This window comes from Lepidochelys kempii, chromosome 10 (genome assembly GCF_965140285.1).
Source record: "Lepidochelys kempii isolate rLepKem1 chromosome 10, rLepKem1.hap1, whole genome shotgun sequence".
Lineage (NCBI taxonomy): Eukaryota > Metazoa > Chordata > Testudines > Cheloniidae > Lepidochelys > Lepidochelys kempii.
In genome coordinates, this window is record NC_136389.1 from 492,293 (window position 1) to 504,984 (window position 12,692).

At 43.0% G+C, this 12,692-nt stretch overlaps 1 protein-coding gene across 9 annotated transcripts in view; it reads right to left on the minus strand.

Moving 5' to 3' along the window:
* Positions 1-12,692, minus strand: part of PDPK1 (3-phosphoinositide dependent protein kinase 1) — a 96,788-nt gene that overhangs the window by 78,303 nt on the left and 5,793 nt on the right. The window contains exon 2 of one of the 9 annotated variants that reach the window (XM_078854486.1): positions 392-459. The exons of 7 other annotated variants lie outside the window; for them this stretch is intronic. In XM_078854486.1, coding sequence (XP_078710612.1) covers positions 392-418 — 27 coding nt within the window. In that variant the 5' untranslated portion in view covers positions 419-459. Of the gene's footprint in view, positions 1-391; positions 1,532-12,692 lie in introns of those variants that run through there. One more of the 9 variants, XM_078854485.1, reaches the window with a different exon arrangement.

The following is a 12,692-nucleotide window of genomic DNA, read 5'->3' on the forward strand; positions in this document are numbered from 1 at the left end:
GGTTATAAATCATAACCTATGTACCTTTACAAGAATATATTTGATAGTACAGGGCTCTAATATAACAAAGGTACTACAGGATTATGCTTTAGTTAAACCACAAATCACTGTGCTTACACGATTTACAGATGAAATTTTATTGCCTGTGTTATGCAGGTCAGAATGAAAAATGATTTGTCCTTTCTGGCTATAGAATATATGAATTTGTTAAATGAACCCAGAAACTGAAGCTGTATAGAACATGGCAGCTCGTTTACCAAGCGGTGTGGCTCACTTGGAGCCCAGAACATCAGTGCTTTGGCATCTGCATTGGCTGCCTTTTCATTTCCAGGTGGAGTTTAAGATACTGTTTTGGACCTATTCAATCCTAAACATTTTGGGATTTGCCTACTTGAGACTGCTCTTCTCCCTCTGCCATGTTTCCACCACAACATCAGCACACGTATTTGAGCTGAAGTCCTGTCAATACAAAAAAGAGAAGCTGCTGGTAGATCTTTCCCCACAAGGTGTACTCAAACTTTGGAGCTTTTCTCCTCTTCTTTGTCCAATCTGTTGACTGTCAGGGCACAATGTAAGGCCCCATCTATTTATCCATGCACTTGGGAAGGGAAAGGTCTGATAAGGATACCATTTCAGGATGAGGAGGGGTATTTGTTTTTGTTGATTAGTTATTTTCTGGTTTGGGGTGAAAAGCGATCTGTTTTTTATTATGCAACTGAGTTTAATGCATGATAAAGGCATTTAGAGTGAGCTAAAATATACCAAAATAATCCTATACTGGAAAAAAAAAAACAAAAAAAACCCATGCAGTCCCTTCCAGTACAATCCCACAATTCTCCTGAATGCTATTTCAGTGGCAGCTGTGACAGATCAGATCATTGGTTCTGTCATGTGTTAAGACACTAACCTACCACATTATAGGTCTAGCAATAGCTAAAGTAATATTCAACAGAAATCAAATGCTCCAAAGCCCCCAAACTCCTAGTGAGGGTAGGCCTGAGAGGTACTTTTGCTGTTCTCCGTTCTATCTGGTCACTTCCATCCCCCACACTCTAATCCCTACACCCAATGGATGCAAATGAAGTGGAAAAAAAAAAACTTTATCATCATTATTTATAAGTGAAACATTCTAACTTTTTCATCCCACAGGTATTCACTTGCAAAATACAAAAGGTGAAAGATCTAAGGTTACAGACAAACAGAGACAACTCCTTCCCAAAGCACATGGACTTCACTGGGAGTTGCCACAAAAATCCAAAAGCTTCCTCAGAATCATCTTCTACACTACTTATATCTGAAAGAGAACACAGAAAGGGATCAATTAATAGAGGCACAGCAAGGCTACCATCTTGGTCCCCATTACCACAAGGCAAATGCACATACCTCCCCAAGGCGATTCAATACCTCCCCATCACCACACCCTGCGCTGTGGAGCAATACAGCTATTGGGGACCTCAATATGTTCCAGAAGAAGAAAGGACTTGTTAAGCCATTCACCAGGGCTCAAGACGGATGTCCTCCCCATGTATATGGGCCCAGACCAAACCCATCTAACACTTACAGGGAAAATTCAAGAAAAGGAAACTTACTTTAAATACAAAGCAGAAAAAAACTTATGGCAATAGTAACTAAAAATAACTAAATCAAGCCATGCTCCTTACTTCTTGGAGCAGAGCCACTCAGTGGTGGTGGTGCTTATCAGTCCAGGCATCCAGGTCCAGAGCCTGACAGCGATTGGCTGGGACACTGGTGACTCCCATGACAAACTCTGCTAGTGCAGATGCCATCACTGCAGAATTAACTCTGGCTCAGCTGTGGGTTTTCCCCTTCACACATTCCATGTTCACACATCCACATGACTATCAGTGCCACGTGGTGAGACAGGCAGCACACCATGAGCTATAAGGCAAATCCTGTGGTAGCTATTAACATGTACGGTTATCCTGAGGTAACAGCAGTGAAAACATGCAGCCATGAACAATCAGAACAGTTGAGATGCAATGGTCCTCCAATCCTTTCCCATAAGCCCCCTTGGCACCAATTCCTGTGTACTATCTCACCATCTACCTAGCCTTTGACCTGAGCAGAAGTGAACTATAAATCTGTCTCTGTTCAGCATCCTGCTTGCAGTTTTTCCTGCTTCAAGCATCTTCAGTGTTTGCTATAGCAGAATAATGCCCACTAACCCCCTGATATAGTGAAACTCTTACATGGATTTAAAATCCTCCATGTCAAAACTTCCCTTTCTCCTACAACCACTCACCCCTTTTATTGTCCAACTTGCAAAAGTTGAGGTTTTGGTAAGAACCTTTATCACCTTACTAGCCTAATCTCAAAGCCTTGACTCATTCAAGCTTTTAAAGCTAGGTAAAGACAGAAGTGCAATGCTGTAAAAGAACTTTCTTCTCTCCACTTTTTCTTACCATACAGATCATTAAGAGAATAGTTATTTTATAACTGTTTTCTTTTGGCTCATTTTATTCTGTATTTCAGAGCATTTCAGTTCCTTTTTATGGGTATATAGTTATTGCCAAACAAAGCAATTTACTAAGTGTTCTCTCCATTAAACTTTCCACAGTCCCCATAGCGGGCAGACAAGTTGTCCCACAAGATGCTGCAAATATGAGCTAAGAATGATGCAGTGAGTTGTGGTACTATTAATCTTAGGATATGCTCCCAGACAGCTGTACTGCTTGTCATAGCCAGATAAAGCACCAGTGAGGATGCAGGGACTGACAGCACAGTACAGCATGTGTGGTCATTTTCTTACAGGTTAGACTACCATGGTTTGCATAATCCTGTGATTATTTACCCCTCAGTTAGCATGCTGTGGAGACGTAAGCGTAATGTGAGGTGAAGCAAGAGGAATCCTATGTTTTGCATCAGGATCCAAGCACATGCTCAAAGGAGCAAAACTAGCCTAAGCATCCGCTGGAACAAACTAAGATTGTGAACAAATACAAATGAACACCACAGAGCACAGAGCCCTGCCAGGCCTTGTAGGATGGGGCAACAACTAACAGTCCTGCAACACTGAACATATGTAGCCACAATGCACCATACACACCTAAACAGGATGGCTAGGGTGATTTGGTCCTCGGCAAAATCTTTCATGGCTTACACAGTTTAGTTTACTAACAATATTTTAAACCTGTCCACTAAACACAAACACCCTTTAGTGCTCAAAGAACTAGGAAATTTAATAGTTGGGTGGCATTTTACAGAACAGCTAATCAAAAAGAATAAAGGTGAATTTATTATTATACTACAAGTTCATTAAGCATTAACTTGAGCAGTCCAGATCTTGGAAACCCATCCTTTAGAAGAGGGTTAAGATTTTTAAGGGACACTCTACAGCATAATCAATGCAGTTGAGCCAGGTGAAAGCAAGGGAGTGACTTCCCCATTTAAACAAAATAGGACTATAGTAAGTCAATAGAGGAGTTTCTAATCCAATAGTAATAGTAGAAAAAGATTGCCACTTCACATTCTCTCTACAAAAAGCATTGTTTCACAGATTATTAAGGCCAGAAGGGGACCATTACAATCATCTAGTCTGAGTTCCTGCACAATACAAGCTACAGAACCTCACCCAGTGGTTCTTGCATCAAGAGACCATGATTTCTGTTTGAGCTATAGCATCTCTTTTATAAAGAATCCTAGTCTTTATGTACAGACAGCAAGTGATGGAGAATCCATCCCTAAATAAGTTGTTCCAGTGAATAGTTACGCTGACTTTTTCTAGTTTGAATTTGTGAAGCTTCAGCTTCTGACTCTCTTTGTGGCTTTTTCTCAGAGAGCTGTCTATCAGATCTCTCTTCTCCATGCAAGTACTTGTGGACCATGATTAAAGCAACATTTTAGTCACGGGTATTTTTAGTAAAAGTCATGGACAGGTCACAGGCAGAAAACAAAAATTCATGGCCTAAGACCTATCCATGACTTTTACTATAACTTGGGCCGGGGGTGCTCCTGGGAGGGGGGTGATCCAGTGGCGCCAGAAGTGCTGCAAGGGGTGGCCCAGGACCCCTACTGGTGTGAGGGGAGGCGGCAGCATGCAGCCTGGGACTCCCGCTAGTGCTGCTGGTGGGGGCATGCAGCCGTGCTGGGGGTGTGGGTGATGGCACACAGCCAGGACCCCTGCTGGTGGTGGGGGAGGAGAGGGTTGGCGGGGCTGGCAGGCTCCCTACCCATCTCCAACCGGCATGTCCGCACAGGTCCTAGGGGGAAGGGCAGCCAGGGGGGCTCTGCACACTGCTCCTGCCACAAGCGCCAGCTCCGCAGCTCCCATTGCCCAGGAACCACAGAATGGAAGCTGCAGGGGCAGCGCCTGCAGGTGCGGGCAGCGTGCAGAGCCCCATGTCCCTTCCACTTAGGAACTGCAGGGATATGCCCATGGGAGCTGGAGAAGGCCACCCCCGAGGTGGGCGCTGCCCCACACTCCAACCCCCCTGCCCCAGCCCTGAGTCCCCTCCGACACCCAAACTGCTGCTACTGGCCCACCCTGAGCCAGAAGACAGACACAGAATCTGACCTCTATGACGGACACGCAGCCTTAACCATGATCAAAGCACCTCTTACCCTTCTCCAATAAGAAGGTATATCTACTTAAGTTTAAATGTCTCATTCTAAGGCTTGTTTTCCAGATCCTGAATCATTCTTGTAGCTCTTTTCTGAACCCTTTTCAATTTATCAACATTCTTAGAATCATAGAATATCAGGGTTGGAAGGGACCTCAGGAGGTCATCTAGTCCAACCCCCTGCTCAAAGCAGGACTGACCACCAATTAAATCATCCCAGCCAGGGCTTTGTCAAGCCTGACTTTAAAAACTTCTAAGGAAGGAGATTCTACCACCTCCCTAGGTAACGCATTCCAGTGTTTCACCACCCTCCTAGTGAAAAAGCTTCTCCTAATATCCAACCTAAACCTCCCCCACTGCAACTTGAGATCATTACTCCTTGTCCTGTCCTCTTCTACCACTGAGAATAGTCTAGAACCATCCTCTCTGAAACCACCTCTCAGGTAGTTGAAATCAGCTATCAAATCCCCCCTCATTCTTCTCTTCCGCTGACTAAACAATCCCAGTTCCCTCAGCCTCTCCTCATATGTGTTCCAGACACCTAATCATTTTTGTTGCCCTTTGCTGGACTCTCTCCAATTTATCCACATCCTTCTTGTGGTGCGGGGCCCAAAACTGAACACAGTACTCCAGATGAGGCCTCACCAGTATCGAATAGAGGGGAACGATCACGTCCCTCGATTTGCTCGCTATGCCCCTACTTATACATCCCAAAATGCCATTGGCCTTCTTGGCAACAAGGGCACACTGTTGACTCATAGCCAGCTTCTCGTCCACTGTCACCCCTAGCTTCTTTTCCGCAGAACTGCTGCCTAGCCATTCAGTCCCTAGTCTGTAGCGATGCACTGGATTCTTCCGTCCTATGTGCAGGACTCTGCACTTATCCTTGTTAAACCTCAGATTTCTTTTGGCCCAATCCTCCAATTTGTCTAGGGCCCTCTGTATCCTATCCCTGCCCTCCAGGGTATCTACCACTCCTCCTAGTTTAGTATCATCCGCAAATTTGCTGAGAGTGCAATCCACACCATCCTCCAGATCATTTATGAAGACATTGAACAAAACCGGTCCCAGGACCAACCCTTGGGGCTCTCCATTTGATACCAGCTGCCAATTAGACATGGAGCCATTGATCACTACCTGTTGAGCCCGACAATCTAGCCAACTTTCTACCCACCTTATAGTGCATTCATCCAGCCCATACTTCTTTAACTTGCTGACGAGAATACTGTGGGAGACCGTGTCAAAAGCTTTGCTAAAGTCAAGAAACAGTACATCCACTGCTTTCCCTTCATCCACAGAACCAGTAATCTCATCATAGAAGGCGATTAGATTAGTCAGGCATGACCTTCCCTTGGTGAATCCATGCTGACTGTTCCTGATCACTTTCCTCTCGTGTAAGTGCTTCAGGATTGATTCCTTGAGGACATGCTCCATGATTTTTCCGGGGACTGAGGTGAGGGTGACTGGCCTGTAGTTCCCAGGATCATCCTCCTTCCCTTTTTTAAAAGATGGGCACTACATTAGCCTTTTTCCAGTCATCCAGGACTTCCCCCATTCGCCACGAGTTTTCAAAGATAATGGCCAATGGCTCTGCAATCACAGCTGCCAATTCCTTTAGCACTCTCGGATGCAGGCCTATTTCTCTATTATTATTCTTCTATTCCATTTGATGTCATTAACAACTGCAGACCTGGAATCTTGGGATTATGAGTAAACCTAAACATCTGAGAAATATCACAGAACCATGAGTGATAATGCTAAACTGCAGCAATGCTTTATTTAGGTTCGTACTGTTACCTAAAAAATCATCCGTTCCAGGCCCTGGGCACTCTTGACACTCAAAATATTCAATTATGCATTTGAATGGATACAAAACACACTGGTAGCTGCAAAATTTTAAAACATAATGTAAGCCTCTAAATTCCAGTCTCACAGACCCCTCACAATCTCCCCATCTCTAAAAGCAGGGTGGGTGGAAATGCCCTAAAGTTCAGCAAACTCTGGTTATTTCAGACAAATGGTGAAAAAATTCCAAAGGCAAAAGGCCCTAATGAAATACGCCTTGTCAGCATTTATAGCTTTAGGAGAGGAAATAATATCTGAACAACTGATATATTGAGTAGTGCATTTTGACAAACTAGGATTTTTCTTAAAAGGGAAGGTACATTTTTACAGTAGCCATCTGTCTGTATGTGTAGTAAAGAGCTCAAAAATTGATGGATCAAACATTTATCAGGGATCCAGGTAGAAGGAAACATGAAAAAAAGACTCCTTTGAAAGATGTGAATTTGATCTAATCGAGCAGTCAGTCCATCTTATTACAATGAGTCAAGTTTAGAAATGAAGGCACCTCTTAATTTCCTGAAGGCAGAAAATCCTGACAAATGATTAACATAGAAAGATGACAATATAAAATTGACAAGCATTTCACAGAACGAAGGAATCTGGCTTACCAAACTATTAGCCTACACAATTAACTATTTGCCCTTAACTTCATCATTCAATTTCATAAGCAACATAGAAGAAATGTTATTGAATTAAGTGACCCTAGTTTTCAGACATAAGTTTAATGAAGGTTCAAGTTCAGTTATTTAATAGAGTTCTTCAATCTGTAGTAAATATATTCAAAATCCATTCTGATATGTTTGAGATATGAACTCTGTATCAAGCATATAAAAACAGTATTTATGCAAGTGGCCTCTGGTTACAGAAAACGATATGAATGTTTGTATTTATGTAAGATAGAATTGTGTTTGAGTGGTCTTGTCAAGTCCCACATCAGCTGATGGTACATCAACAGTTTAATTCCATATGGCAGTCACTGAAGAACTTACTTCCCAACACAATGGAAGCTAACAGAAGTGTGAACAACAGAGCTGGTTATAACATTAATTTAGGTGAAACCAAAATGTTCTGCAGAAATATCTGTTTCAACAAATTTCAGAGTAGCAGCCGTATTAGTCTGTATTCGCAAAAAGAAAAAGGAGTGCTTGTGGCACCTTAGAGACTAACAAATTTATTTGAGCACAAGCTTTCGTGAGTTACAGCTCACTTCATCGGAGGCATTCAGTGGAAAATACAGGGGGGAGATTTATATACATAGAGAACATGAAACAATGGGTCTTATACACACTGTAAGGAGAGTGATCACTTAAGATGAGCTAATACCAGAATAAACATAGGGAAACAGTTTTACTTTGTGTAATGACTCATCCACTCCTAGTCTCTATTCAAGCCTAAAGTTAATTGTATCCAGTTTGCAAATTAATTCCAATTCAGCAGTCTCTCATTGGAGTCTGGTTTTGAAGTTTTTTTTGTTGTAATATTGTGACTTTTAGGTCTGTAATCGAGTGATCAGAGAGACTGAAGTGTTCTCTGACTGCTTTATGAATGTTATAATTCTTGACGTGATTTGTGTCCATTTATTCTTTTCCGTAGAGACTGTCCAGTTTGACCAATGTATATGGCAGAGGGGCATTGCTGGCACATGATGGCATCTATCACATTGGCAGATGTGCAGGTGAACGAGCCTCTGATAGTGTGGCTGATGTGATTAGGCCCTATGATGGTGTCCACATATCTATTCAGGGGACACAGCTGGCAACGGGCTTTGTTGCAAGGATAGGGTCCTGGGTTAGTGGTTTTGTTGTGTGGTTGCTGGTGAGTATTTGCTTCAGGTTAGGGGGCTGTCTGTAAGCAAGGACTGGCCTGTCTCCCAAGAGCTGTGAGAGTGATGGGTCGTCCTTCAGGGTAGGTTGTAGATCCTTGATGATGCGTTGGGAGAGGTTTTAGTTGGGTGCTGAAGGTGATGGCTAGTGGCATTTTGTTATTTTCTTTGTTGGGCCTGTCCTGTAGTAGGTGACTTCTGAGTACTCTTCTGGCTCTGTCACTTCACTTCAGCAGGTGGGTATTGTAGTTGTAAGAACGCTTGATAGAGATCTTGTAGGTGTTTGTCTCTGTCTGAAGGGTTGGAGCAAATGCGGTTGTATCTTAGAGCTTGGCTGAAGACAATGGATCGTGTGGTGTGGTCTGGATGAAAGCTGGAGGCATGTAGGTAGGCATAGCGGTCAGTAGGTTTCCGGTATAGGGTGGTGTTTGTGACCATCACTTATTAGCACCGTAGTGTCCAGGAAGTGGATCTCTTGTGTGAACTGGTCCAGACTGAGGTTGATGGTGGGATGGAAATTGTTGACATCATGGTGGAATTCCTCAAGGGCTTCTTTTCCATGGGTCCAGATGATGAAGATGTCATCAATATAGCGCAAGTAGAGTAAGGGCATTAGGGGACGAGAGCTGAGGAAGCGCTGTTCTAAGTCAGCCATAAAAATGTTGGCATACTGTGGGGTCATGCGGGTACCCATAGCAGTGCCACTGATTTGAAGGTATACATTGTCCTCACCCATAACTATTTCACATTTGGGGACAAAGTCACAAAGTTCAGCCACCAGGTTTGCCGTGACATTATCGGAGATACTGTTCCTGACGGCTTGTAGTCCATCTTTGTGTGGAATGTTGGTGTAGAGGGCTTCTACATCCACAGTGGCTAGGATGATGTTTTCAGGAAGATCACCGATGGATTGTAGTTTCCTCAGGAAGTCAGTGGTGTCTCGAAGATAGCTGGGAGTGCCGGCAGCATAGGGCCTGACGAGGGAGTCTACACAGCCAGACAATCCTGCTGTCTGGGTGCCAATGCCTGAGATGATGGGGCGTCCAGGATTTCCAGGTTTATGGATCTTGGGTAGCAGAGAATACCCCAGGTCGGGATTTCAGGGGTGTGTCTGTGCGGATTTGTTCTTGTGCTTTTTCAGGGAGTTTCTTGAGCAAATGGTGTAGTTTCTTTTGGTAACCCTCAGTGGGATCAGAGGGTAATGGCTTGTAGAAAGTGGTGTTGGAGAGCTGCCTAGCAGCCTCTTGTTCATATTCCGACCTATTCATGATGACGACAGCACCTCCTTTATCAGCCTTTTTGAATATGATGTCAGAGTTGTTTCTGAGGCTGTGGATTGCATTGTGTTCTGCACAGCTGAGGTTATGGGGCAAGTGATGCTGCTTTTCCACAATATCAGCCCGTGCACGTTGGCAGAAGCATTCTATGTAGAAGTCCTGTCTGTTGTTTTGACCTTCAGGAGGAGTCCACCTAGAATCCTTCTTTTTGTAGTGTTGGTACGAATGTCTCTGTGGATTAGTATGTTGTTCAGAGGTGTGTTGGAAATATTCCTTGAGTCGGAGACGTCGAAAATAGGATTCTAGGTCACCACAGAACGTTATCATGTTCGTGGGGGTGGAGGGGCAGAAGGAGAGGACCCGAGATAGGACAGATTCTTCTGCTGGGCTAAGAGTATAATTGAATAGATTAACAATATTGCTGGGTGGGTTAAGGGAACCATTGCTGTGGCCCTTGTGGCATGTAGTAGTTTAGATAGTTTAGTGTCCTTTTTCTTTTGTAGAGAAGTAAAGTGTGTGTTGTAAATGGCTTGTCTAGTTTGTTTTCATTGGGAAAGTTTTTGAAATCCAAGGCTCTGTGGTCACTTTTGATGGGAGAGAAAATAAAAACTTGAGCTTTTTGATCTAAAAAACTGCTGTTTCAACACAATTCCACTTCATAAACCTATCTATCTCAAAGATTTTGGTTTTGTTCCAATGCATTAGGAAAACAAAATTTTGAAACCTCGGAAGCGGTCACAAAATGGAATGGTCATCCTTCAGCCAATCTCTAAAACTAGAGATCCTCTGAGGACCTTAATTAAATAAAATTCAAAATTTTATTTGTACAGAATGCCACAATAGGCAACTGGTAAAAATGGATTCTCACAGGCACCAGCCCAGCAAAGCACTGCAGGTTATGCAGCCATGTGAACAGGCCCATCGATTTCACTGAAACGACACACATGCTCCAAAGTTAAGCACATACTGAAGCGTTTGTTGGGTTGGGGCCCTGTGATGTGTTAAAGAGCAGCTATGGATTCAGGCAGTCCCCACCCTGCTGCACCTGACACACCAATCTTGGAGAAGTAGCCTTCAAATGGGAGAAGCTCAGCTCAAAAGGCTCAGGCTAGGGAAGCAGACAGGCCTCTTATCTTTAGCGCCCAGAAAGGAACAAAACAGTCATCCAAGCCCCGTGAGGGGAAGGTGGGCCAACACAGGAAGGAACCCTGAAGCAGCAGCAGCAAGAGATCTGACGAGAGACACCTTATCAACTTCTTCCACGGGTCTCTGAGCTGGAACCGAGGGTAGATGGAAGGGCTGGGTTCCTCTATAACCTCACCAGGAAGACTAGTGTGAAGATCCAAGAGTCCACAAGGACTACTTTAGCCTTGGACCAGGGCTGTTTGCCTGTGTGATGTCCTGGGACTACTGGGTGAAAACCCTGATTCATTCCGAAAGGGGTGAGACCAAAGATGACCCAGCTGTAGGGCCAAGTCACAAAGCGACAGGGATCACCAGTGGACCTGGTCATAGGACTACAAAGAAAAAACCCTGCAATGCTGCACTTAGCTAAAAGGCAGCATACCAGGAGGTAAATCACTTTGCCACAAGCCCACACAATCCCTATCAAAAATATAGGGATAAAGTAAGCATCACTTAGAGTGATCAGAGCGTGTTCCACTAAGGCTATGGCTACACTACTACAGAGCTTAAAATGGCACAGTTGTATTGATGCAGCTGCATCTGCTGTAAGCTCTCTAGTGTAGCCGCTCTAAGATGACAGGAGAGAGTTCTCCTGTTAATTTAATTAATCCACCTCCAATGAGTGGCGATAGCACTGTCCAAACCAGCACTTAGCTCGGTATAACTTATGGCTTGTTCACACCCCCGAGTGACATAAGTTATATCAACGTAAGTGGCAGTGTACACATTGCCTTAGTAACTTCTTCTTAGGCTCTGATGCTATTGCACTTTAACCCTGAAGATTAGAAATATTAATGAAAATAGGAAATCTGAAGCAGACACTTCCAACAGATACTGCTATTATTAAATTAATTGGGAGCTTTGTAGGAAGATGGGGGAAAGCAACGGTATTAAAAAGCACTTAAATGAAATCCATTCACCATCACAGAAATGTGAACATCACTGCTTTACTTACAAGTCTGGATCTTCATTTTGTTTTAGTTTTTCTATCTCTAAATCTTTCTGCATCCAGATAGCTCATGGAATATGTTTTGTATGGTATGCCCAACACTAGATAAAAACCAGTATACATATCAGTAATATTGGATAACACACATTACAAAGTATAATAATTATTCCAAAAACAAGCATTAACAACAGGAAATTCAGAGTTAAAGTTAAGCTTTCCGTGATGTCATGTAATATCCATACAATTAGGATTACTGCATATTAGCACTTGTGGTGCCAGATTAGAAGAAACTGATTTTTAAAGACTGATGTTTTGTTCCTACCAAAATTAACTTAGTTCTTTATCAAGAGAGTACAACAACATTTAAGTCATGAAACCCAAACCATACAGTACAACTGCATATTTCTGAACTGAACCACATTACAGATAGCTATGCTGTTTTCTAAAAAAACCATCAAGGAGTCTGATGACATCTTAAAGACTAACAGATTTATTTGGGTATAAGCTTTCATGGGTAAAAAACCCACTTCTTCAGATGCATGGAGAAGTGGGTTTTTTACCCACAAAAGCTTATGTCCAAAAAAATCTGTTAGTCTTTAAGGCGCCACTAGACTCCTTGTTATTTTTGTGGATACAGACTAACAGGGCAACCTCTCTGATACTTGGTATGCTATTTTCTGTTAATTTCTAGGATTCCACATTCAAGTTCAGGTAAAGATTTTTGCTAATGAGGGAACTTGTAGGAACACATATACCAACTACTTATCCTCTAACCTCTTCCATTACTAAGCAAAGAACTTCAGTTTCTAGAACCTTCAGGGGCCAGAGCCAATGTTTAAAGGGCCTGTTTTATTATTTAATAACCGTCAAACTGATCTGAAGCAGGAAGCCACAGGAATCTCCAAGCACCTGTATTCAGCCTCTAACCCAATTATCTAGATACGTAAATAAGTCACTAACATTTCTTCCACTCTTGTTCATCTGGATCTTTTATAAACTGATCCAATCCAACGCAAACCAGAAAAGAACCAAAA